Genomic DNA, 27225 nt, shown 5'->3' with positions numbered 1-27225 from the left:
CTTGACCAAAACCATAACTCAAGACCCAATCGTTTTTGTGTATACTTATATTTGAGTTTATTTTAATGCATGCCATCTGCAGATATGAAGATGAGCGATTCATGTACAACTTTTTTTACACAACTTAGATATATTGGGTGAAATCCATGCATGCGGGTTTTACATGTAGGTCACACTCAATGTATATAAGCAGAGACGGAGGAGGGGGGGGGGGCCGGCAGGGGCCATGCCCCCCCCCCCCCCCCCCCCCCCCCCCCCCAATTTTTTGAAAAAAAAAAATTTATACAGATGAAAAATAAAATTGTAAAAAAAAAAAAAAAAAAAATTCAAGCCCATTGGCCCCTACTCAACAAATTTTGTTGGCCCTTACCCAATTAAATTTTTTTGACTTAACCAAATAAACCTAAAAAGAAACCCACTACAAGTCTACAATCCACAAATTTGCTAAATTGCTATAGACATCAACAGCGCCGTCAAGCACTTAACAGGGCGTCGGTGCCCTTCCAAATTCCAACACAGCCAAACCAAACAACTTAAAACAAAAATATTTATTATTTAATAAATAAAAAAAAACTGAAACATCAAACAAAAATACCTCTTCTAGTCTTCTCCACCCCTCTCCTCCAGATCCTAACAGTTTTGTTAGCCGACCCACACCCACCAAATTCGCCTATCACCACTTCTAGATTCACCATCTTTCTCCTACATAAGAAGCGACCATTCGACCGATCACTGCACCGGAAATTTCAGGGACGGACTGCCAGAGTCACGAAGCCAACAGACCCATCGCCCAGCCAGTACAATATCGCTTTGTAAGTTCTCAAATCTGAAATCCCTAAAAAAAAAAAATCATTTTTTCCAGTCATATATGGTGAAACCGTGAAGAACTGAAAAAAAGAAGAAAGAAAACTTAACGTTGAAGAGGAAGACAAGAAGAGTTTACTGTTTAGTCTATTTAGAAGAGTCTAGAGTCTCTAGACTAAAGAAAGAGAAGAAGTCAGGATAACTCAAAAAAAAGAAAAAGAAGAGGTCAGGAAAAGGCAAGGAAGTCAAACAAAAAAATGTAATTGTATAATAATAATTTGTGTTTGCCTTTTCAACTTTTCTCCATCTACTACATTGAACGGATGGACAACAGCAAGTCATGTATTGATGTACAAATATAATTTGTGTTTAAAAGAAAAAAAAAGGGTCATGCATAATTTGTATTTGTCTTTTCAATTTTTTTCCATCTGCATCGATGGACAACAGGACAAGCAACTGAGCAAGTCAAAAAATTAGGAGAATTAGGACAAATGTTTGCATTGCTCAAACAATTTATTTACCCAAAAAAATTTAAATCTCACATCCACAATAAGAGAATTAGGAGAAACCAAAAATTCAAAACCGCTACTTTTACCATGAGAAGTTGAGAACAGTGAGAGTGAGACTGATTATTTGTGTCATTTGTGAGATTACTTTGTGTTATTGATAAATTATAATAATGTTTAAAGTTGGGGATCAGAAAAGTAGTCCAAGTAAAGTTAATAGGTTGATTAAAATGAAAAATTGGTAAGGGTGAGAATTATTAAATAGCTTAAATAGTTTGTTTAGTGATTATTGAATGCCTCGTTGACAATTTTATTATTATTATTATTATTAGTTTTTACTTTACAATATTATAAAATTTTGATTTTGGAAATTGTTGATTTAATTTGATTTTTACGACACAGAACAACAATTAATTCGCAACACAGAAGCAGTGCGAAACCACTCTACGCAAGTCGCACTTTTTGAGGTTAGTTTTCTAAGCTCAATTCCTAATATAAATGGTATTATAATTTGGATATTATGGTTATTAAATATTGAGAATATTGGTTATTATAGTTGATAAGTCAAAACAATTAATTAGAGAATTTAACACGTAAAAACTATTGTATTCAATTTGTTTTTTATTTGAGTTTGTTAATTGCTATCTTACAAATATTTTTTATTGCTTTTCTAAAGACTCTAATATAACCATGTAAATTTATTTGTAGATAATGGGAAAGCCAAATACAATATTTGACTTTTTCAAAAGAAAAAATACACAAAGTTCAAATGCCAATGTTGGTGATGCATCTTCGCCAACTTCTGATATCGTAATTTCTGAAAATTCTTCTAAAAAATCTCGAAGAGTTGACGTCAATGAATTTGATATTAGTTCATTGGAGTTTGATCCTAGATTGCATCGTCAGATATGGGAGTATAATGTTAATCAACGGGATGAAATTCGACAAGCTCACATTAAAGCTGGTCCGTACCAATTTATCCACCCAGACTACCCAAAATCCGGAGATCGAAATCATCTTCGTAGCTTTCAACCTTCGTGGTTCAATCTATTTCCTTCATGGCTTGAATATTCGCACGAAACAGATGCAGCATTTTGTCTACCATGCTTTCTCTTTAATAAGCCATCTGGACATCCTACGCAACGTGTTTTCACTATAGATGGATTCAAGAATTGGAAGAAAGTTAGAGATGGAAAAAATTGTGCTTTTCTCAATCATATAGGAAAAGATCCTAATTCATTTCACAGAATTGATGAAAGGTCATACGAAGACTTGAAGAACCAATCTCAACATATACAAAATGTGTTTGAAAATTTCACTTCTGAACAAATTGCAAACAATCGACTGCAGTTAAAAGCCTCGATTGATGTTGTTCGAGTGCTTGCATTTCAAGGTGTTGCTTTTAGAGGTCGGGATGAAAGTGTGGATTCAACGAATCGTGGAAATTTTCTTGAAATATTGAATTTAATGGTTTCATATAATGAACAGATTGATGAAGTGATAGCTAAAGCTCCAAAAAATGCCTCTTATACATCACCAATGATACAAAAAGAAATTTTACATATTTTTTCAACCAGAGTGAAGGAGGCAATTCGCAAAGAAATTAGTAATGCAAAGTTTTGCATAATGGTTGATGAAGCTCGTGATGAGTCAATGAAAGAGCAAATGGCTATAGTTTTAAGATTTGTCGATAAAGATGGTTTTGTGCGGGAACGTTTTTTTGGGCTTGTTCATGTCGCTAATACTGCGGCACTAACCCTACAAAAGGGTATATATTTTGTATTGTCTCAACATAAGTTAGCCATTGAAAATATTCGAGGGCAAGGATATGACGGCGCAAGCAACATGCGAGGTGAGTGGAATGGGTTGCAAGCTTTGATTTCAAATGATTGTCCATATGCCTACTACATTCATTGTTTCGCACATTGTTTGCAATTGGCATTAGTAGCGGCATCAAAAGAAGTTATTCTTGTTCATCAATTTTTTACTAATTTGAATTCTATTGTCAATATTGTTTGTGCCTCATGCAATCGATTTGAAGAATTGCGGATTTCTCAAACTGCTGAAATTGCTTACCTGATTGAAATTAATGAGATTGAGAGTGGAAGGGGACTTAATCAAATTAGTACTTTACAACGGGCTGGAGATACTCGTTGGAGTTCTCACTTGAGAACAGTTTCTAGCTTGATCAAAATTTTTAGTCCAGTTTGTGAAGTTATTCTTAAAATCATTGATGTGGGAACTACTTCTTCCCAACGAGCAGAAGCAGATTCAGTTTATCAAGTAATGACTTCATTTGAATTTGTTTTCATCTTGCATCTCATGAAAGAAACGATGCAGATTACTGATCATCTATGTCAAGAATTGCAATCAAAATCTCAAGACATTTTAAGTGCCATGAATCTTGTTTCATCTACCAAAGCATATATCCAACAATATAGAGATGATAAATGGGATGATTTACTTACCAATGTGAAGTCATTTTGCGAGAAACGCAATATAGATATCCCAGATATGAATGCCCGTTATGTTGAGAGGCGAGGTCGAGCTCGCCATCAACAAGCTGACTTTACAATCGAGCAACATTATCGAGTGGATTTTTTTGTGCCTCTATAGATTCTCAATTGCAAGAATTAAATCGCCGATTTAGTGAGCATGCAGTGGAGTTGCTTATTCTCAGCTCAGCTCTTGATCCTCGAGCTGCACGTGAATCTTTTAGAATTGATGATATTTGTCAGTTGGTAAACAAGTTTTATTCTCAAGATTTTACCGATCTTGAAAAGGAACAGTTGGAAATTGAACTTAACCATTATAAGCATAATGTAGTCCTACATTCGAGTTTTCAAGCATTGTCAAATATTTCTGAATTGTGCCAATGGTTGGTTAGTACCGGAAAATCAGCTATCTACCAACTTGTTTTTCGAGTTATTGTACTTGTGCTTACTCTTCCCGTTTCTACCGCAACTACAGAACGAGCATTTTCAGCCATGAATATTGTCAAAACTAGGCTTCGCAACAAAATTGAAGACGAGTTTCTGACGGATTCTTTAATGGTGTACATTGAAAGAGAAATTGCTACAACAATTAGCATAGATTCAATCATAGATGATTTCGGGATTTAAAAAAACGGCGGGTTCCATTTTGATAGGTGTTTTGGATTAAATTTGATGTATTATGAAACCCTTATTTTCTATAATTACTTTTGTTTAGTTTTTTTTTTTTTTTTGTTCAAAAATGCCTTGGCCCCTGCTCAAAATACTTTCTGGCTCCGTCCCTGTATATAAGTTGTGTGAGAGTTGTACAAAAGAGTTGTAAAAGAATCGTTTTTTATGAAGAAACCTTTAAAAGTTAGGTTTAATAGGATGGTACAAGATATCATAAGGGAATAGGGAATGATTCTCTTACAACCCCTCCTACACAACTCTCACACAACCCATACACATTGAGTGAGACCCATGCATGTAAGTCCTACGCGTGGATTCCACTCAATTTGTCTAAGGATTGTGTGAGAATTGTAAGGGAATTATTATTCTAAGAGAAGGCATCAATCAAATATTTGAGGTACCATATCTTATGTACTTACATAGTACATGACACCCATAGTGTATTAATTAGTGTAATTTGATGGATTATATTAACTAAAACTGTATTTTAATTAAGATTAAATAATTCTAAATCCTCAATATTCATTAACTTCAATTTTTTTTTAATAAATATTAATTTAAAAATAATGAGTACCAACACATCAATCTTATTAAATACGAGTTAAGAGCATGCTTAACCCTCAAAATGGAACAAAAAGGAACAGAATATTATTAATAACAGCTGAGCCCGATCTTTTTAACACATTTGACAGCATGGCAGCATAGTTGGCAGGGAAGAATTTGAAACGAAACCTCATTCCCCTTTCTTGGGATCTGAGATTCAAACGCAATAGTTTCTCCTAAACATCCGAATGAGTTCTTCACTAGTTCCCTTGTTTGGTAAGGGAATGAAAATTAGTAATGGGAGTTGGAAGTGATAGATGTGATATAAAGTAAAAAGAATTTGTATAAAAAAAGTGAAAATGTTTTATTTTTTAGTGAATTTTTTTATTTAAATAATAATAAAAAATTATTGATGTGATATAAAGTTAAAATGTTTTGAAATTGATTGTTTTTGGAATAAGTGAAGAGGGGTAAGAAAAAAAAATTTCATATTTGAAACTTTCTCTTTTATATATATATGAGTAATGATAGGCAAGGGCCATCTTACCGGCCCCTGCCCGGCCCTTTCCTACGTGGAAAGGGCCATTTTAGTTTTACTGTTTTTTTTTTTTTTCGAAAAAAAAAATTCAAATTTTGAAAACAATTCGTCGATATCTATTTCCATTTTCTTCATTTCAGTTCAGAGCTTCCCCCCATTTTTTCCCTCCCTCTCTACATCTGCCCATTTTCTTCCCACCGTCGACTGCGAAGAACGACCCGCCACCTCCATTCTCCACGCACGACCCACCACCGCCGTTCTCAACGCACGACCCGGCGTCGCCGTTCTCCACCTCCGGCCAAAACTTAGGGTTCCAGCGACCCATTTCCGGCCCAGAACGAAAGGAATTCCGGCGTTCTCAACGCACAACCCGGCACCGACGTTCTCAACGCACGACCCAACTCCGTCGTTCTTCCAGTTCCGGCGGCGACCATTCGTTCTCCACCGTCGTTCTCCACCTCCGGCCAAAACTTAGGGTTCCGGCGACCCATTTCCGGCCCAGAACGACCCGCCACCGCCGTTCTCAAATCACGACCCAGCACCGTCGTTCTCAACGCACGACCCAACTCCGTCGTTCTTCCAGTTCCGGCGGTGACCATTCGTTCTCCACCGTCGTTCTCCACCTCCAGCCAAAACTTAAGGTTCCGGCGACCCATTTCCGGCCCAAATTTCCCCCATTTCCGGCTCTGGTACCGATCTCCCCCATTTTTGCGTTTTTTCAGTTATTTTCAGAGTTGCTTTCTTTAGTTCCTTGCTGTGATTTGTGATTTTTTGCTATTGGGTTTTCGGTTATAAAATGCCTTCTTACATGTTTGTGTTATGTGGATTGTGAAACATTGATTGTAAACCGAAAAACCCCTATGAAACATGAAGCTTCAGAAGCCAATACCCAAAAGCTTGAGCTTCTAGATCCTTGAACCGGGGGAGCAGATTTTTGCGTTGATTGGGGATCTCATCGAGCTCGGTTCAGCTCATTTCCTTTCCAGGTAATCTCTCACAGTGCTGCGTTTAAATTCCTCTTTTTCCTTTTGGGAATCACTGAATTTAGAATTGGGAAAGTTGCTTGCTTTTTCACTTTTGTTTAATTTAATGTTTTTGGCATATTCGTATGGAAGTATATGAATTTAAATAATTATCATTGCTGATAAAATTGTAGTCTACCTCAAATTAGGGCACTTTAATTTTTATTCTCTTTTGGGTTCATCAGTGACAAACTGACAAGTACATCATTCCTCCCCTCTTTTGGTGTTGCATAAGTGTGAAATGTGGATGAACTTGCATTTGATGTTGTAATGTTGCCCAAACTCACCCTTGAATGTAACTAATACTTGCTCAAATGAACAAGTATTCTGAAGCAAAAGAAACCAATATCATTGGAACTAACCCCCCCACCCCTCCCCCCCCCCCCAAAGAAGAAGAAAAAGAAAAAAAAAAAACTAAAAGTCACAGACACCCTCCCTTATTTTCTAATCTGTTCTATTGCTCTTTCACCCAGAGATTATGATTTTGTGGATATTGTTTATGGTTTTTTGTGGTTTTTTTATTTTTTGATTCCCTCCCCCATCTTTGGATGATGATTTAAATAATTTTTTTTTTTTTCGATTTGGATTTGCTGATTTACACATCCAGATTGGATCTTGAGTTCACGCTGTATGTGGGATTATGAATTAGATATCAAGTAGGCTTAATGGACTTGCTAAAGTTTTCTTTCAAGCCTCTCTTATCCAAACTTTGTAGACCATTTCACTGCTAATACTGCTGATATTTGGGAGTTAGATGTAAAAGGTGGTCCTAATCCTTTGGGATGAGCAAGCCATCTAAAGAATTGCCCTGAATGCTTGTCTGTCTCAAAGGATAAGAAAGATGTTTATAAATTTGACTTCTCTTTGCCCTTGGATGTAAGATATACTTCTCCTTTGTTTCATACAACAGATTAAATGTATGATATATAAATTTCTGTAGACATCATTGTGGAACAACCTTCATCCACAACAACCTATAGGCACGGCTGCTGTTGTAAAGGAGATTGATTGTTTAACTGGCACTGTGAATGACATCCTTAAACTCGGATCAAATTTTTCTTCATTAATAACTTCTTGAAGCATGTAGAGTACCCGATTTGTTGGAAATTGTTTGTGGTTTTTTGATTGTTTGATGGTCTTTCTGTGATTTTTTAGTTCCTCGCTGTGATTTGTGGTTTTTTAGTTCCTTGCTGTGATTTGTGGTTTTTTGTGTTATGTGGATTGTGAAACCTAGATTGTATCTGAGAGTTCAATGCTGGTGTATCTGAGAGTTTGTGCTGAGTCAAGTTATTCATGGTCATGTATGCCAAGTCTCCATATGATTTTCATCATTATTTTTGTTTAACAAGCCAATTCCTTACTCTATGTATCTTAAATTTCTTCAATTTTCAGTCAGAGTTGCATTCTGGAAAACTTCTGCGTTTTGGTATCAGTGATGGAGGGTTAGAGTTTTGTATATTGCGTACCTAGTCAAAATAGATAACAAATGACTCACATTGCGCAAAGAAAAAGCAATAATGCTGTAAAACAGTAGTTTTAACACCTTTTAGCATGTTTACTCGTTGAATATATTATGGTCTGACGAAAAGATTTTAGGAGATAATTATAGCACTTTAGCAAACAAATAAAAGCAGTTGAATCATAACTGAAAAAGATTGGAGGAGATGTTCATGCACACAATTGCATCTGTGCATATGATATCTTATACTCATTGGCTCAACTTCTTTGCCAAATGCCCAGACTCATAGCCGTTTTTCTTATTACTATTATTATAAAATTTAATTGGTCATCTTAAATCACATGCATCAAGTTGTTCTTATTGTATTTGCCTTCAATCTGAATAGTTTGTGAAAGAAGTTGGTTTTCTTCCATGCCACCTTTTTGTTCTTATTAAATTCGCTCCACATGTATTGTTTAAATCTTTGGACTTCAAAGCATCCTATGCCAAGTATGTTTTCTGTTCTGTCTCTAATTGCACAAGTCAAAAGCACATAATTCATCCATCCTCTTATCTTTTTTATGCAAGCTGATCATGGTTGTAATGTTGTATAACTGCATAGACTTGATACGGTAATTTTGTCCCATCCTTTTCAATGATTTCTTCTGACAAATATTCTCTTATGTACTTGACATGTCCAGCATTATGGAATGATCTTATCTTAAAGAAAAAAAAAATGATTTTCATATGATCAGTTTTTGTGTGCTTGTGCTTCGTTATTTCTTTATTTAATTTTCTGATCCTCCTAGTTATTCGTTAATAACCGCATGCATAGAAGATTGGTAGAATTTGAGGATTTTTTTTCTTTTTATTATGTTAGATGGATTTTGGTGGAATCTGAGCTTGTCACTTATCTAAAGGTTATGATTGTATATTTCTTGTTTGAGTAACATATATTTAGCCACCCAATTCAATATATAGAAAATTCTCATGTCATGTGCTTCTGAATTTAGGCACAAGTAAATGTCTACAACAAGTGATTTGTCAAGCAGTCATCCGTTATGTAAGTGTGGAATTCCTGCACGTCTAAGGTACTCTTGGACCACATCCAATCCCGCCAAAAAGTGGTATGGATGTAATAACTTCAAGGTAATTTTTGTTATATTTTGAAATTAGCTTTGTGTTATATTTCGTCGTTAGTAGTTCATGACATTTTTGTTGACCCTTGTTTTTTTCATGCAGAAAGCCGGTGATTGTGATTTTTTTGAATGGGCTGATAAGAAGATGTCTGCATACGAGAAGGGATTAGCGCAATATCTGAAAGAGATGGAGGAGAGAAGACAGGCTGACAATGACAAAGTTGAGAAATTAATTGAACAAAAATGCAAGGAACAATTAGCGCAACATTTGAAAGAAATGGAGGAGAAAGTTGAGGAATTGATTGAAAAAAAATGTAAGGAACAATTAGCGCAACGTAACGAGAAGATGTTTCGTGTTTTGTTGTTAGTTGTCATTTTGCTGTTAGCCTTTTATTTTTGTAGTTATAGTGAACCTAGACATACTAACTTGATGTTAAAATGAAATTATGAAAACAATTCAGTTGTAAGAGACTTTTTTCTGTTTGTACGAATATCCTAAATGTATGTTAAACTTAATTGTTGTCTTTTGGTCTTAAATTGAATTGTTCCTGCAGTTTCTTTGGTCTTTTGGTTAGTTGTTGGGTGATTTTGGCTGGTCTCTTTAACTGAGTTTTGTAAGTTTTAGAGACCTAAAACTAGGAAATTACTGTTAAGAATTGAGTGGATGTGGTAGGGAACTAAGAAGAGACTGTGGCTTCCATTTCAAAGACGTCTGAAATGATGAAACACCTCACTTACCCCATCGAACTACTTGCTTGGGATGGACCCTCTGAGCACCAAACCAACTCAATTGACATGGGAAGAAACAAAACTTCCCCACAACTCAATGGACTCTCTTTATCTTCCATATATGGATGAACTGCAACTTGCATGTGCCAACAAATGGCCATCTATCAAAAACCTTTTTTCTTCGCAATTTCAAGTCTATATGTACGTAGACTTCATTCATTTTCAAGTTCATTTACAATGGAGCACTTGCCAAAGTTAACTTCAAAATATCCTCTCCATTACACCAATCAGTAATCGCCACAACCAACGTCTCATTTGATGGGAAGAAAAAGAAAATAAATAAATAAATAAACAAAAGACCAATACCCCATCATTTAGGTTTTGATTGCTGCTATTTATATACATACACAATTAACAACTAAATCTAAAGGCATGCGGTATTCATAAAAAGTCTAACAAAAACAGTGGGTGACATGATCACAAAAACAGTGGGTGACATGAATGTTTTTCTCCAGATTGGGTTCTGAAACAAATCCAGAGCAGCATTGTTAGTACGGCGATCAACACCCAGAGGCTCTGCTGCCTGGCGCAATCTTTCCAACTCTGCCTGGCGCCTGAGTAACTAATGCGTGTGTAACAGATATATTAGTAATGGGCCACCTTAGTAGTTAATGGGCCTTGGGCCTTATTAGTTAATGGTCTATTACTTAGTGGCCTATTAGTTTAGTGGCCCTTAGATGAGTCTATATAAACAAGTCTAGTTAAATGTTTTAGGCATGAAAATTGGTATCCAGTCTTTGGCTGAAAATGGAGGGGGAGTACCTCGAACCACTCATGGAGGTTTTAGGCATCCTCGAATTTGCCTAATTTCAATATAATATCATTTTCTTCCTTGTTCTTTCATAATTCCTCAATTTCTTCTATTTTCCATTTCTATTTCCAATTTCTTCTTACAATTCTCAATCAAAAACCCTAGAATTCCTAAACAGTAAATAAACCTGTTACAGCGTGCAAAAAGCTACTGAAAAACGTTAACACCCAAATCATATCAGATTATTTTCATCTATTTGAACTACAGAAAACAAGCTTAAAAGGTAAAAAAAAAAAAAATCAAATAAACAACAATACCAGGTACTAGACTAGCAATTCAATTCACACTCAGAACCAACTAATTTCTCTAGTCCAAGTGCGCCTCGTGTATTTTCAATTAAAAAAAAAAAAAAAAAAGAGCTTTTCTGATAATTATATATAACTGAGTTACAAGCATACACAAAAAGAGGCAGAACTCCCACTGCCCAGAGACCCCCAACCCTGGCACCAAACTCGTGCATTTGTTATCCTATGTATACAAATCCTTGAATATTGAATTGCAATTTGTGAGAAGAGGACATTCCAATACACTAGAGAAAGAAGATAAGATAGTCATTTGGATGGATAGTTTTTTGGTCAATGTAAACAATCCTTGTGACACATGGGAAAGTTCAACCATAAGAACAGTGTCATTGAGGGTGTTATGATCTAACATTGTGGTTTGGGGTGCGGGTAAAATCATATATATATATAGATTAATTAGGCAAAAACTCACCCATCTCAAATTGATAATTTTTCACATTGAAATTAATTAATGATCATGAAGCTGTACTGTATATATTCAAACTAATCTATTATTGGTCTAAATTTTATCCACTATAGTACTATTCGACATCTAAATTTCCAAGAAGAAATTTTATAATTAAGATCACTAGAATGTGAGATTTAACTTTTGACTTCATGGAAGAATCCTAGAAATTCTCATATATAGTTTATTTTTGCCTAGAAAGTTAGAAACTAACAATAAAATTAGGACAAAAATTTCCTTCAAAATAGTTAGGTTGGAAAAATTCCCTCTAACTTAGTATCTAAAAGTGACATGTGTCATTTGGTATGCCTATTATTAATTTCCGTCTATTAAGTAAAAAAATTAACCCAAAACTGATGTAAATTAAAAACAAGCTCTCCTCTCCTTCCACCACTTGAATCTGCGAAGGAAAGACATATTTTCTTAAAATTTTCTCTTTTCTTTTGTTAGGAAACACAAAATAATGGTAGAGGAAAGAAACAAATCCGAGAAGAAAAGAAAAGAAAATCAAACTTTAAAAAAGAGCAAGCAAGAAAGCCTAAATTTTTTTTGCAAGGTAAACCAATAATGGCATATTATATAGATCTCCAGTCAATCACTTCTCATACTCTTCCTTCCCCCACCATAGAAAAAAGAACCAAAAACTAAAATAAGCATTGAAACCTGAAAACAAAAAGTGGGATAATGGTTCAGTACATGTATCTAAACTCTTACAGTAGAACAAGAGCTGAAATGCAGAAACACCCAAAAATTCAATGCCAATAGAATGGTAGATTATCAAAAGAAACCAAATAAACAAGAAGCCACAAAAACTTCCATCCTCGCCAGTCGCCATGATGTAGAAAATTCACAATTCTAAAGCCATACAGATTCTCTTAAACTCACTCACCAAAAACAAATCTTTGATTATGTTAAAAGAAAAAAGAAATGTACTTTACCAGAAGTTGCTGTATCCACTTCATCAGCATCTGCATATAAAGGATCAAGATAAAGTTAGGGTACTGGGATAACAGCTTAAAAAGGTGCAACTAAAAGACTAAAGCAACTATTAAACAAGTGCAGTAGCAGTATTTACTTCCACGCACGCTTGGAAAATATAGCAAATTGATTTTTCAAATACTATAATAGGACACCATCTCATATCCATAACAAAAAATAAAAATAAAAAAGTACAAATATCATCTCATATTGCGTTCAGTAGCTTTTCTCATTGTAAGAAACAGAGGATGCGAAAATCTCAGCTAAACTAAACCTGAGTAATAATGTGCTACCAACATGGGTAAGCAGGAAAAGAATATAATGGGAAACAAGTTTCCTAGTCAGAGAATGTGATATACTTTTTTAATCAAAAAGACCTTACCACTTACGACAAGTATATAGAATCTCCTTCGAAAATACATGACGATTGTGAATTCCCAAACGTCTGAAACAAATACATCGAACGATTAATATATATGAAATTAAACTATTCATCAACATGTATGAATCAAATGCACGTATATAAACTTTTTTTCCCCTCCTTTCAGCACCTGTGTAAGTACACTATGTTGTGTTTCAATCACTTGGTCATGCTGCACATCATTTGAAAAAAGCAACGAATCTTCACTTGTGTCCAGTTCATCTACTAGCGATCTTTGGCATGTCTTCAAAAAATAAAATATTCAAAAATGTTAAAATTAATATTAAAATTACACATCAATATGTACACATACAACGACTTTCGAATAGTTGAATACCTTCTTTCTTTTCCTTCGCTGCTCGGGATTTGTGTTACTCTGTTTCTTATTTCCTCCTTTTGATGACTTTTTCCCCACCACTTTTTCAACCACAGACACTTTTTTGATTGATGGTCGCGCGCCTTTAGTCCGAGCCACAAGCGGACTACACACCTCCACCTCCATACAATCTATGGCTCCATTATCGATCATAGGTGCACTTGGGAGATCTTTTGCACTTGGGAGTGATTGGGAAAGTTGACTTTGTTCACAGCTTGGACCGCTAAATTTCTTAATTAGCATATCAACATACTTTTGTATTTCAATGCAATGATCCACATTTGGTGCTGCAATAGCGGCCAACTTTAGCACATTTTTGCTCAGTTCAGCATATCGATCTGCAGTAGGGTTGCCACTCAAAGGATCATAACTACTCTTGATTAACTTATATGGCCGCTTCAAATCCTTCCTCCATCGATTTAGAAAATACTTTTCAGGCAACAAATCCACATCTTCAAATGAAGTCAACACGGATATGGCATGTTTGCACAAAATTCCTCTTGATTCAAACAAACGACAACTACAATTTACTTCACATACAAGGCCATTGTAGCAAACATTAAAAACGATTTTTTTCCTATAGGATTCATTAATTTCTACCCGTTCGATCACCTGATAGGTACGAATTCCACATTCACTTTTTAAAAGAGAAGAACCACAATACATAATCTCTGAAATCTCCTTCTGAACTTCTCTAAACTTTGCATGGGTGTAAATTTTTTGGAATTGCTTCTCAAAGGGCCAATAGCTCACACATGAAATGGTGGTATTGAAGGAATCGAAATCAGCAACATTCTCAACCTCAACCTTCCTACGCAAAGCGTTATCGTATTGATCCACAAATTCCTTCAATGAGGTGGACGATTGCACATAACCATCAAAAAAGGCATTCATACTCTCACTACGTTGTGTGGTAGTCATGCCGGCCCAAAATACATCATTCAAATATGCTGGTACCCAAAATGTTCGCTCACTATATAAACCACGCTGCCATGCATTCTCCTCCAGATTATAACACTCAAGCATACTCTGCCAACATGCATCAAACTCGTCACATGTATGAGAATTATACACACAATTTCGTATGGCATTCTTAATGGCATAGTATTGTGAATGTAATCCAAACTTTTCAGGAAGTTTTTTCAGTATATGCCATAAACAAAATCTATGACAGGTATTCGGAAACACCTTATTAATAGCATTTTTCATGGCCCTATCTTGATCTGTAATAATTGCCATTGGCGCACGGCCCTTCATGCATTTCAACCATGCCTCAAACAACCAAACAAATGACGTCGTATCCTCACTTGAAACTAATGCCGCCCCTAAAAGAATTGATTGACCATGATGGTTTACTCCCATAAAAGGGGCAAATGGCATTTCGTATTTGTTGGTTAAGTATGTTGTGTCAAATGTAACCACATCACCAAAATCTTCATATGATGCCCTACTTCATGCATCAGCCCAAAACACATTTCTCAGCCTACACTCATCATCCACATCTATATCAAAATAAAAATCATCATTTACTTTCCGCATTCTATTGAAATAGTCACGAAGTGCTGCGACACCTCCTGTACCAAGGCGAAGGCGTCTTGAGTTCGCAATATAATTGCGACACTCTCTCTCTCCAAATGTAAGATTCTCATATCCCCCCGCTTCAACGGCTAGTGCGTTATAAATTTTATTCGTACGGATTCCAGCTCTATCATCTATATCAAGCTTTCTCTTCCTAGCAGGATCCAACTTCTTATTGCACCGAAAGTATCTAGCTTTACCTGGGCTTAATTCGTGATTATGCCCTAGATTTACATTTGTCACATACCACGATGTATCCACTAACGTTGCATTCAAAGTAGCCTTACACCCCGTTTTGCTTGTTTTGCTAGCCTTGCAAAGGTTATTACTTGAACTGGATGATGCTTTGCCTCCACGAGCACATGTCAGAGTGGTGTAATGTACATCTCCATTTTCATACTTTTTCTTCTTCTTTTGTGTCACACCAAAACCCGCTTGCTTTCCATAATTCCTATAATAGTCAACGACTTCCTCTATGGAGCCAAATAGCATACCGTTCTTAGGCTCCTCAACAACTTTATCTCCATCTATGAGCTTGGCCTTGGACCGACAATTATCCACACCATCATTCAATTGGTCATTAGCAACAATTTCATTTCCATCTATCACAAAATGAAAAGAAATATATAAATAAATAAATAAATATGGTGTAAAGAACCCAACTATAAATAATAACATTTATAATGTTACAAAAATTAAAGGTAAGCATGAAGTGTCCAACATACCATTTTGAGGGTCCATTTCGATGGGCACAACATCATCAAGTTCAATATTTGTCAATGAACAATCATCTTCGTGTTGTGAAATTAAGTCCAATTCTGATAAATCCATTTAAAAGTTTCTGTAACAAATAACTATATATATCAATGCATTATCATTTAGTTCATAATTACAATATAAGCACTCAAGAAACATAGCACTCAATAAATAAGAACAATATCAGGTTACTAATTAAATGGGGGAGGGAATAAAAAAATCAAAAAACCACAAACAATATCCAATCAGGTGTTTTGATATATCCCCCATTTCAAATGCGTTTAAGCAACACAAGATCAACAACGTTCAAAATTTAATGAAAAATGAATTGTCTAAATGACCTCCATTAATATCCAAGGAGTAGTGTTTCAATTGAAAATTCAAAAAACAAGACAATATGAGCAAACTTCTATGACATATCATAGGAATAAAAAAAAAATTCTTTAGCTTAGCAGAGGAATGAAATCAATTGCAAAACCCATAAATACAGAAAGATACAAAAGAAGCAGCATATCATGTTTGAGCATTTTACCAAGTCCATTTATTTTGACAGAATATCATTTGAAAAGCTTTGCAGGTTTTTTAAAAAAAAAAAAATTTAACCCCTCAATGCAGGTGGATATTTAAGAATGATATGATTGGGAAATTTTATAACTGTAGCCTTAGGGGAGAAAAGAAAAATCTATGAAGCTCAACTTTATTTTTTGTTCTTTTTAAAAAAGAAGCCTAAATTTCCTTATTAATCAGCAGAGTTTGCAAAAGGAAAGCAGTTGGTTTTTAAGGGAGGGAGATTAGAAAATAAGGAAGGGTGTCTGTGACTTTTGGTTTATTTTTTCTTTTTCTTTTTCTTTTGCTTCAGAATACTTGTTCATTTGAGCAAGTATTAGTTACATTGAATAATTAATTTTTGGCACCAATCACATTTCATATAAATTTTCATCACATGCAGAAGAATAAATAAATCAATGATTAATTTAATGCCCTAGTTGGTTGGTGGAAAAACCAAAGGAAAAGGATGGAAAATCAGCAACTAAGTATGTCACCAAATTCCGCAACAATTTCCGATCAGAGTTAAATGACAACTACCACCTGACTCACGTTTACTCTCACTCTTGAATTTCGTTGCCATTTCTAGAGGCCCAAAAAACAGCATAGACAACTCCAATTTCAGCAACAATTTCCACATTTACTCTCACTCTTGAATTTCGTTGCCATTTCTAGAGAACCAAAAAACAGTATAGACAACTCCAATTTCAGCAACAATTTCCACATTTACTCTCACTCTTGAATTTCGTTGCCATTTCTAGAGAACCAAAAAACAGCATAGACAACTCCAATTTCAGCAACAATTTCCATTTTCTCTCGCTTTCATCAACCTTTCTCACCAACCAAACATCACCACAAAACCCGATCTCACACATTCCCACACCTACACAGAAAATCCTAGCTGTACGTACTGACGATACACACCGACCCATTTAGAGAGATTACTAAACAACGAAACCAAAGAACCAAACCGTAAAGATAGAGACAGAGACAGAGACAGAGAGAAAGTGGGTATTACCTAGGAGAGTTTCTTCTTCTTCTTCTTCTTCGCCTTCTCCGGTCGGTACAATCAGCAATGATAATTATTTGAATTCATAGACATACCATTCTGAAGGCATTTTATAACCGGAAACCCAATAGCAAAAAATCACAAATCACAGCAAGGAACTAAAGAAATCAACTCTGAAAACAACTGAAAAAACGCAAAAATGGGGGAGATCGGTACCAGAGCCAGAATTGGGGTCGTTCTGGGCCGGAAATGGGTCGCCGGAACCCTAAGTTTTGGCCGGAGGTGGAGGACGACGGTGGAGAACAAATGGTCGCCGCCGGAACTGGAAGAACGACGGAGTTGGGAACTGGAAGAACAACGGAGTTGGGTCGTGCGTTGAGAACGGCGGTGGCGGGTCGTGCGTGGAGAACGGCGGTGGCGGGTCCTTCTTCGCGGTCGACGGTGGGAAGAAAATGGGCAGATGGAGAGAGGGAGGGAAAAAATGGGGGGAAGCTAACTGAAATGAAGAAAATGGGAATAGATATTGAAGAATTTTTTATTATTTTTTTTTTTTTGAAAAAAAAAAAAAAAACAATAAAACTAAAATGGCCCTCTCCACGTAGGAAAGGGCCGGGCAGGGGCCGGTAAGATGGCCCCTGCCTATCATTACTCATATATATATATATATATATATATATATATATATATAAGCGTTCGGCAAAATCACAGTTTGACATTTAAAATCATAAATTAGCCTTTAAAATTGTGCATTTTCAAAAAAACACATCCTTACCTGCGATTTGAAAAAACAGTCTTCTACATTTTCAAATCGCAATTTTTTTAAAGCACAATTCTCAAACGATTCATTTTCTACGATTTGGTTTAAAATCACACTTTTTATCTACGAAATTACAATCTCAAATGCACTCTATATATATATATATATATATATATATATATATATATATATATATATATATATATATATATATATATATGCATTAAGCGTTCGGCAAAATCATAGTTTGACATTTGAAATCGTAAGTTAGCCTTTTAAATTGTGCATTTTCAAAAAAACACCCACTTGCCTGCAATTTGAAAAAATGGTTTTCGACATTTTCAAATCGCAATTTTTTTAAAACACAATTCTCAAAGGATTCATTTTCTATGATTTGATTTAAAATCACACTTTTTATTTACAAAATTGCAATCTCAAACGCACCCTAAGCTTAGGGTTTGTTTGGGTTTGCAATTTTAAAAAGTAATTTTTTAAAAACGCAGTAAAGTGTTTGATAAAATCACTCTTAAAACTGCGTTTTTAAATCGCAAGCAATGAGGTATTTTTTTTTTAAAAACGCAGTTTTTTGCGTTTTCAAATTGCTATTTTTTTAAAAAAACAATTCATAAACGATTCATTTTTTGTGATTTAATTTAAAATCCTAATTTTTATCTACGAAATTGCAATCTCAAACACACCCTTAACTCTTCATTCATACTTTTGACTCATTTTGATGAAAAATTTTGATTTTATCCGACATTACTAATATTGCTCTTCAATTTCTTTTAATTTATTTCCAATATTTCTTCTAATAAAAAAATACCAAACTAATTCTTTTTTATTTTGTTAAAAGGTTCTTTTTATCATACAAATGTTATTACTTTTCCCCAATCGTTGGAAAAGGTAATGGACTTTAATTTAAAGTCGGTTGTCCCATTTTTCTTCTAATAATAGGACTTGAATTTCATGCAGAACACAAATTTGACCTACCAAAATGGAAGACCTTTTCAATTTAAATCCAGTTCAGCTATTGAAATTAGAGATGATAATTCATATTTCCATATCAAGTTCAAATTATATTGAGACATATATATAAAATTATATAAATTAATATTTTTTTTTTTATTAGGGTATCATATTTCACTAATAGCTTAACAGTACCTCAGAATCGTTGACCCAAAGGCTAGCATTACTGAGCATAGAGGCCCAACTTAGATCCATAAACTAATCCCTGTACCCCATAAGAACCGCCACTATCCTCATGGAGAGCTTGAAACACGGGCTATGTCCGAATGGCTAGCCCCAAGAGGGTGGTAGCACCTAGGTGGATTCAAACTTGAGACCTCGGGAGGTAATATTCCCTCGAAGCCGCAAGCCTATCCACTAAGCCACTCTCTTGGAATTATATAGATCAATCCTAATCTTTCTCATTTTAATTAAACGAATCAGATCCATCGACCCGTATAATTAAATTACTAACTACATAACTTATGTCATCCAAAAGACATTTTAAACAATGTGCCCTGACCATGTGACTTGGGGTGATAATTTTAGAACTGGCTAAAAGTCAAGATCTCAAGCAACAAGTTGATAGTGTTCATCTAGGGCAACAAATTAGAATATAATATCTTTTTGTTAGTTTATTGCATGCTTAAAAAAGAGGCACACATTTTCATAGAACAAAAAAAAAAAAAAAGAGAGAGAGAGAGAGAAAAATTGATTACGAGGTCAAGAGCACGTGTGATGCACACTGTCGATGGAACAGAGACAAAATTTTATTGTTTATTAGTTTATATAGAAAGGAGGAAAATAGGGAATCCAAGATTGATTGTGGACACTTATGAGCATGCCAATTTGGTGCGTACAATTTGCAATTATGAGATTGGGACTTAATTTTAGATGGTCCAGCTATGGCTGTGAATGGTGAATGACACAATTTCAGGGCTCTAAGGAGTAGATACTAGGGTTCAAAGGGAAAATGGTCCACTCCTCCTGGCCAAACCAATATATATATATATATAAAAAATTGAAGTTGCCTTAATTCTTGGAATGCCATAGAGATAGGAATAGAAAAAAAATAAATAACGATATTTTTTTGAACAAAAAAAAAATAAAAGCATTAACAAATAACTCTAAACACAGAACACTTAAAACTATTTTCACTTTTATATTACATTTGAACATCTTTTTAACCAAAATACATCTTCTAAAAAGTTTTATCAAATGAACCGGACAAGTCGTTTGTTAATGCTTTTTGGAGGATACTTTTTGTTTTTTATTTGAAAAAATGTGATGATGTGACATAACGGTGAATATAGTTTCGAGTATTTTGTGTTTTCGTTGTTTGTTTTTGTTTTTGTTTTAAAAACTACAAACTGAAAACAAAAATGAAAAAGATTGATTTAACCAAAAAAAAAAAAAAAAAAAAAACTATTTGTGCTTTATTTGAAAAATAGTGAAACAATTCGCTCGGAAAGAAAATAGGAATTCGCGAATTAGAGAAGGTTTGAATCTAAAACTAGTATTTGGAAAATCTTTATCAGTAACGAGAAGTATCACAGAAGAGGTTGGGTAAAGTATATTGTCATGTCAGCATTGTGAAATAAAATTGTAGTGTGTAGCATTACTAATTGTCCTTTCATCATTGATTGTAGCTTCTGCTTTTCTGGTTTTTAGGCATTAAAGTTTAACATAAACCAAATCCCACAAAACTATGGAAGAAGGGTGGCTCATGGCTTCTAAGCAATCATGGTGGAGATCATTTTGGGAAAGGAGAGAGATCACCAATGAAAACAAAGAAAGAAGATGAAAGTGGAGAAAAATAATAATTTGTGTTAGTTATTGGCATGAAAAATTATTAGAAAATTGGAATAAAAGTTGGAGCATCACAAAACGAGAGGAAGAAAACAAATCAAGCAGGCTGAAGAAAGGGCCAAAAAAACCCTCCACTCAGTCACCATCACTAGGGTAACAGATCCAACAGCACCTTTGGAGGATTATATATCTGAAGGAAAACTTCACTTATGAAGAGAAAAATCTAAAGAACCAAAGCAGCACGGCTACTGAAACTGTTTATATACACGTTTTATAACAAAGTTAACAACCCTTCTATGTATAAATAACAAGATTACATACATTAAATGGTAAAAGATACAGAAGTAGTTTTTTTATGCCATTTGAAATGATGCCTAAGAAGAGGGAAAAAAATTGGGGGAGATGACAAAAATCATCTCCACCTTCTTTTCTTCTTTCTTAATTCCAAAGAATGCTCTTGAAAATTCGTTGAACTTGAAACTGTTCACCTACTGCTTGATTGGTTCAGGGGCTTCCTTTATGGTCATCTCTACCATTTCAATTGCACTGAAACATCCATCTTCGGTGGCAATGGTAGACTGAGAGTCAATCTCAGACCCTGCCTGGATTTCCTTGAACATTGCCATGACTTGAATCATTGAAGGCCGCCGCCACGGCCGATCATCCAAGCAAGCGCAGGCGACCTTGAGGTGTTGTAAAAGCTCTATCTCAAGGCTGGAATCCTCTTTCATGAGCTCCGGATCAAATACATCACTTATTTTCAGCTTGGCATGCTGTTTCACCCACCCCACAAGATTGTTGTCCCCAAAATCAGCCGAATCCGTCGGTCGTTTCCCCGTTAGCAGCTCAAGCAAAACTACGCCATAACTGTAGACATCGCCTTTTGTGGAGCATCTGAAGCTCTGATAGTATTCTGGAGGGACATAGCCGGGAGTTCCTGCTAGAGTGCTGACACTCAAATGGGTATCCATTGCGCTCATAAGCCTGGCCATTCCAAAATCAGAGACTCTGGCTTCCAAGTTTTCATCAAGCAGGACATTGCTCGATTTCATGTCCCTGTGAATGATATGTGGGATGCAATTGTGTAGAAAAGCCAATCCCCTCGCAGCCCCAATGGCTATCTTTCTCCTCACAGACCAGTTCAGCTTGATCCCGGCTTTCTTCGGGTCGTGTAGAACATCTTCTAAGCTTCCATACTTCATGTACTCATAAACCAAGAGCCTTTCTTCTCCTACCTTGCAGTATCCCAGAAGAGGGACGAGGTTCCTGTGCTTGATTTTCCCAATGGTTTCCATTTCAGCAGTGAATTCCCGATCGCCCTGTCCGCTGATATGTATTAGTTTCTTGATAGCTACAATGCTTCCGTCTTTCAACTGCGCCTTATACACATCGCCAAAACCGCCGGAGCCTATAAGGCTGTCGTTGTGGAAGCCATTTGTTGCTTCAAGAAGATCTGCAAAAGTGAGCTTCCGGAGGGGCTTCTCAAATGTGGAAAGGTTGATGCTCAACGCTTCCCGGGCACCAGTTAGCTTCCAGCTGACATTGGCCATGCCGGAGTGGGAACCACTGTCAATATAACCTTCAAACGCTGCATCCTTCTTCTTCCTTCTTTTCCTGGTTTCAATGGCAACTATTATCAAACCAAAGATACAGAAAAGGGAGAACAACAATCCCATTGCCACGCTCCCTGCAAGGGATGCTTGCCGCCGATGAGACTTCTGATGCTGGGAACTTGAACTCGAACCTGAAATCGCCGTACAGGAAGGAAGAGGATACCCACAGAGTCCTGAATTATTCATAAACTTAGACGCTGGGAAAGTATCAAGCTGACCCATTCCAGGAATCGTTCCAGAAAGATAGTTATTCGACAGATCAATCTCCGTAAGCCAGGTAAGCTTAGTCATGGATTGCGGGATAGTTCCTTCAAGCCTATTTCTAGAGAGATCAAGAATGCTAAGATGCGCCAAGTCCCCAAGCTCTAGTGGAATCGTTCCGGAGAAATTGTTATGCCCCAAATTCAATATATAGAGATAGAACATACTCCCAATCTCCTTTGGAAGACTACCCGACAACAAATTATGCGAAATATCAAGAAAAATCATAGACCCATTGTGGTGAAATTCAGGCTGAGTAATACCTCCATATACTCTAGTGAAATTGCACGGATTCCTGGTGGAAATCCTATTCTTCTGGTCAAGCCTGATTCCCGCAAACTCGAGCAAATTCCCAGCCCCATGACACTCCTTACTCCCATCATTCTTGATATAAACATACGTCTTCCCGCTTATGGAATTCACAGCAATATTTCCAGATTGCTTGAAAAGCGCAGGTGGGATCGTCCCGTTCAAGTAATTGGTATTGAGATCCAACCATATCAAGCTATTACAGTCTCCAAGCTCCGGCGGAATCCTCCCGGAGAAGGAATTGTTACTCAACTTGAGTATTGCAAGGTTCGGCAGCTGCCCAATCCACCCTGGAATCTCACCGCTCAACTGGTTGTTCGACAGGGAGATCCAATTTAGTCTGGTGCAGTTGCTCAGCCCGGAAGGAATCTCCCCCGTCAGCTGGTTGAAATCCAGGATCAGATTCTCCAGCGTCTTGATGTACATGAGCTCTTGTGGGATTTCCCCATGTAGCTGGTTCAGCCATATGATCAAGTCCCGGAGCTTCGACAAGCTCCCCAAGCTTGACGGGATGGTTCCGGTGAGGTAATTGAAGCTCAAATCCAGCGAGACGAGCTGAGAACAGTTGCTCAAACTCGCCGGAATCGACCCAATAAACCGATTGTTCTGTAAGAAGAGCTCTTTCAAGATATTATCAGGAGCTTCACAGAGACTGCTGGGAATATTGCTGGAAAGGTTATTAGCACTAAGATCCAACGTCTCCAACTTGACTAGCTTCGACGACAAAGAATCCGGCAAAGGTCCGAAGAAGTTGTTGAACGACAAGTCCAGCTTCTTCAAGTTGCTCATCTTTGCAAAGATTTCGATCGGTAGTTCACCGGTGAAGAAGTTGCCGGATATATCAAATGACTCTAACGACGCACAAGCGCTCAAACCGCTAGGGACCGTACCGGAGAGATTGTTGGACGAGAGGTCGAGCTCCACGAGGCCACCGGAACTACACGCACCGCCGAGCCACGCGGCGATTTCGCCTTGGAATCTGTTGACGGCGAGGTAGAGGAGGCGCAGATTCCCCACCGGGAGCGCCGGAACGGGACCCGAGAACTGGTTGCTGGAGATGTTCAAGAAGGCGAGGTGGTCGCACGAGGAGAGGGCACCGGCGACGTCGCCGGAGAACTTGTTGGCAGAGATATCGAGGTGCTCCAGAGACAAGCAATCGCCGAAAGGGGGGATAGCCACAGAAAAATTGTTGGAGGAGAGGTCCAGGTACTGCAAAGTCTTGCAACTGGAAAGCGTTGCTATATCGCCGGTGAGCTTGTTTCCCTTCAACGCCAACCGTTGCAAACTACTGCAACCCGCGGGAAAGAGCCAGGGGATAACGGTTGCGCCGGAGAGCTTGTTGAAAGAGAGATCAAGAACCCGGAGATCCAGCTTGGGCGCGTCTTTCGAAGAAGAAGAAGAACTGTACTCGAGGAGATTGCCGGAGAGGTTGAGGGATTTCAAGCCGGAGCAAGAACCACCCAGGTTGGAGAGGTCGGAAAGTGAGCCGGAGAGGCTGTTTTGAGAGAGATCTAAGCCGGTCAACAATGTGTTACATTTGGATCCAGGACTGAAAGAAACGGCGCCGCTGAGATTGGTCGATCTCAGAGAAAGGGTTTCGAGGTGGTCGAGAGAGAGGAGTAAGGCGGAAACTAAGCTGAAGTTGGTGCGCAGAGGAATGCGGCTGAGGTCTATGGAGGAAACCACGAAGTCTTTGCAGGAAATGCCGCTGAAGAAACATGGGTTTTCGTTGAGGAGCCAGTTGGAGAGGACGTTCGGGTCCGGGAGACTGTCTTTGAAGTTGATGAGTTGCTGGGTTTCTCTGCTGGATGAGGTGGTGGAGGAAGTTGGCGAGGCCTGGAGAGAGAGGAAAGTGAGGGAGAGAAGGAACAGAGACAAGTGGGCGTTTGAGGGGCAGAAATGTTTCATTTTTGAAGCTGTGGTGGGAGTATAGGTGTCTTTAGGCTATCAGAGCTGCCATTAGAGAGAGCTTAGAGAAAGCTCTGATCTTTGAGAGAAAGTAGGTTTTGGTGTAAGAGAGAGAGAGAGAGAGAGTTCAAAGGAGTCAAAAGTCTGAGTAAGGAAGGTAAGAAGGGTATTTATCAAGTGATAGTACACAGCTGTTGCTCACATGGCATGTGACACTCCAATTCTCACTATTTACTATAAAGTTTATAGTATAAATACAGATATTTTCAACAATTCTGTACTCCGTAATTCTCTATCAATATTTATTGTTTAAATTATTACTAATTCGGTTAATAAATATAAAAAAAAAATCCTAATCGAAAGACAACCTGGTTTTGATTTGTTTATGGTGTTTGTGTCTCTCTCACTGTCTGTCTTTGCGGTGTGCAAAAGAGCTGAGATTAGGGGATGATGGCTTAATTTGTTAATGCTAAAAAGGGGGTTTCTCTCTTTAGAAGCCTTTCTCTCTTTCCCTCATGCACTCTCTTTGATTCTCTCTCACTCTCTAAAACTGTCTCTTTGTCTCTCTAGCTTTCCGCGTACGTGTGATGAAGGATTGGTCCATTACTGTCAATTAATGGAGATTCCTTTGCTTAATATATTAAATGTCTTTTTCTTAACGAGGATTAATTAACTCCTCCTTTTTTGGCAGCTTGTAGGGAGAGTGGTGCTTTTCTTTTAGTATAGCAGGGAAAATGTTACCACCGTCGAGTCCTCATGCTAATTACAATGTACTCTACTCATCTATTATGAACATAAATGTTTTCTAAATTAGATCAGAGTATTTTTTTTTTTTTTTAATTCAGTCTAATAAATAGTTATGTGTTGTTTAGTATGTAAGATACACATATTTTTTTAATAAAATTATTTTAAAAAAAATTAAGTAATTTTTACATACTCAATAAAAACATAACAGTTTTATAAATTGTATTAAAAAAAATTCATATAATCTAATTGGAAGAAACTTCTGCCCACCTATTCAGGGGCGGAGCTTGGATTCAAAATTTGGGGGGCCAAAACTATAAAAATAACAAAATTTAGGAATAAAATTAATTAATTAATATATTTTTTTTAGGAATTTTTTTTCTTTTGGGGGGAGACCCCTAGCCTTGGGGGGGCCCCCCAAGGCCAGGGTAGCTCTGCCCCTGCATCTATTATTACACGTTTTTTTTTTTACTTTATTTTTTCCAAATCTATTTGAACTGTCATTTTTCTTTTTGAAGGATTGCAGTCAAGAATAACGGGTATGTTTGATAATGTATTTTGAAGAGTATATTTTTTTTTATTTAAAAAGGTATTTTGATGTGGAGTGGAAACTATTTTTATGTTTTTTTTTTCTTTTTGTTATTTATTAATATCTTCATTCTGATAATAAATTACAAAAATTTTAACAAACACAACCACTAGATAACGTCTCATAAACCCATTTTAGTATTTATCCTCTCTTATTTAGAGTTCTTTTTTGTATGTATCGGTAAACTTGAGAGCTACACTTTCAAATATCATTCATATATTTCCCGTTACCTAACAGGAAAAAAAAAATAAAAAATAAAAAATTTGCTCTACTTTGAAGAGTAAGGCTACTCACTCACTTTTTCACATCAATTTCCATACCTATTTAAGTGATTTTTAAAATTATTATTAAAGTTATGATCCATAAATTCAATGCTAATTTTAAAAACCACGTAAAATAGTGTGAAAATAAGTGTAAGTAGGGTTGTAAGCGAGCAGATTTATTCGTGAACATGCTCGGACTCGACTTGGGATCAGTTCATTTATTAAACGAACAAAGCTTGAACAAAAAATTAAGGTTTGGCTTGTATAAGCTCGGCTTGACTCGTATAAACTCATATAAACTCGTATAACTTTATTTTTATTATTTTTAATTTTGTAATGAGAACATGTTAAATATATTTTTTTAAAATAAAATAAAAATGGTCTTTGTAATGTAATAGATATAAGTTGAATTATTGTAATTGTGAGTCTAGATATAGATATAAGTACATTTGTGTGTATATGAGTGAGCTTGTGTATGTATATGAATGTATACATATACTATAAAATAAACATGTAAAATTGAAACTAAATTCTTTAAGATTTGAGTTAATTTATCTAATTACTCAAACAATAAATTTTAACCATAATTAAGTAACTAATAATTAGTATTACTTTTTTAAAAAATTTTAAATAATCGCGACATTTACTTCATATATGGAATAAATAAATTAATTGAGTAACTCGTGAACAAGTTTGAATTCGTTAAAAAAAAAAAAAATGAACAAATCTTGAATATATTATCTGGTTCGGTGATAAAGTCAAACTCGACTTATGTTCGAAAAAAAACTAAACAAACCGAACT

At 36.3% G+C, this 27225-nt stretch overlaps 3 protein-coding genes across 3 annotated transcripts; 1 reads left to right on the top strand and 2 right to left on the bottom strand.

Annotated features, from left to right (window-relative positions):
- The first annotated feature begins 2021 nt into the window (after window positions 1-2021).
- Window positions 2022-4432, top strand: LOC133856760 (uncharacterized). The gene is made up of 4 exons (XM_062291809.1): window positions 2022-2492; window positions 2661-3162; window positions 3352-3852; window positions 3927-4432. Exons 1-4 carry the CDS (start codon window positions 2022-2024, stop codon window positions 4430-4432), a joined length of 1980 nt encoding a protein of 659 aa, XP_062147793.1.
- Window positions 4433-10307: 5875 nt separating this feature from the next.
- On the bottom strand, window positions 10308-14656 carry LOC133856759 (protein FAR-RED IMPAIRED RESPONSE 1-like). The gene is made up of 4 exons (XM_062291808.1): window positions 13238-14656; window positions 13031-13144; window positions 12440-12469; window positions 10308-10505 (listed from the first exon to the last, which is right to left on the bottom strand). Exons 1-4 carry the CDS (start codon window positions 14654-14656, stop codon window positions 10308-10310), a joined length of 1761 nt encoding a protein of 586 aa, XP_062147792.1.
- Window positions 14657-20982: 6326 nt separating this feature from the next.
- On the bottom strand, window positions 20983-24981 carry LOC133856911 (protein BRASSINOSTEROID INSENSITIVE 1). Its single transcript, XM_062291957.1, has one exon. The coding sequence runs from the start codon at window positions 24825-24827 to the stop codon at window positions 21225-21227; it is 3603 nt and encodes a 1200-aa protein (XP_062147941.1). The 5' UTR covers window positions 24828-24981; the 3' UTR covers window positions 20983-21224.
- Between the last annotated feature and the right edge of the window lie 2244 nt (window positions 24982-27225).

The sequence above is a fragment of the Alnus glutinosa genome, chromosome 14 (assembly GCF_958979055.1).
Source record: "Alnus glutinosa chromosome 14, dhAlnGlut1.1, whole genome shotgun sequence".
In the NCBI taxonomy this organism is placed as follows: Eukaryota; Viridiplantae; Streptophyta; class Magnoliopsida; order Fagales; family Betulaceae; genus Alnus; species Alnus glutinosa.
The sequence above is the reverse complement of the archived record's forward strand: the minus strand, read 5'-3'. Positions and strand labels throughout refer to the sequence as shown.

Coding starts and splice junctions, on each gene's coding strand:
- LOC133856759 (XM_062291808.1), bottom strand. CDS start 14,656: ATGCCATTTGCCCCTTTTATGGGAGTAAACCATCATGGTCAATCAATT. Junction 13,145..13,237: donor AGCGAAGGAAAAGAAAGAAG/GTATTCAACTAT, acceptor TATTTTTTGAAG/ACATGCCAAAGATCGCTAGT. Junction 12,470..13,030: donor AACATAGTGTACTTACACAG/GTGCTGAAAGGA, acceptor CTTTATATGCAG/ATGCTGATGAAGTGGATACA.
- LOC133856760 (XM_062291809.1), top strand. CDS start 2,022: ATGGGAAAGCCAAATACAATATTTGACTTTTTCAAAAGAAAAAATACA. Junction 2,493..2,660: donor GATTCAAGAATTGGAAGAAA/GTTAGAGATGGA, acceptor AATCGACTGCAG/TTAAAAGCCTCGATTGATGT. Junction 3,163..3,351: donor CGGCGCAAGCAACATGCGAG/GTGAGTGGAATG, acceptor ATCGATTTGAAG/AATTGCGGATTTCTCAAACT.
- LOC133856911 (XM_062291957.1), bottom strand. CDS start 24,827: ATGAAACATTTCTGCCCCTCAAACGCCCACTTGTCTCTGTTCCTTCTC.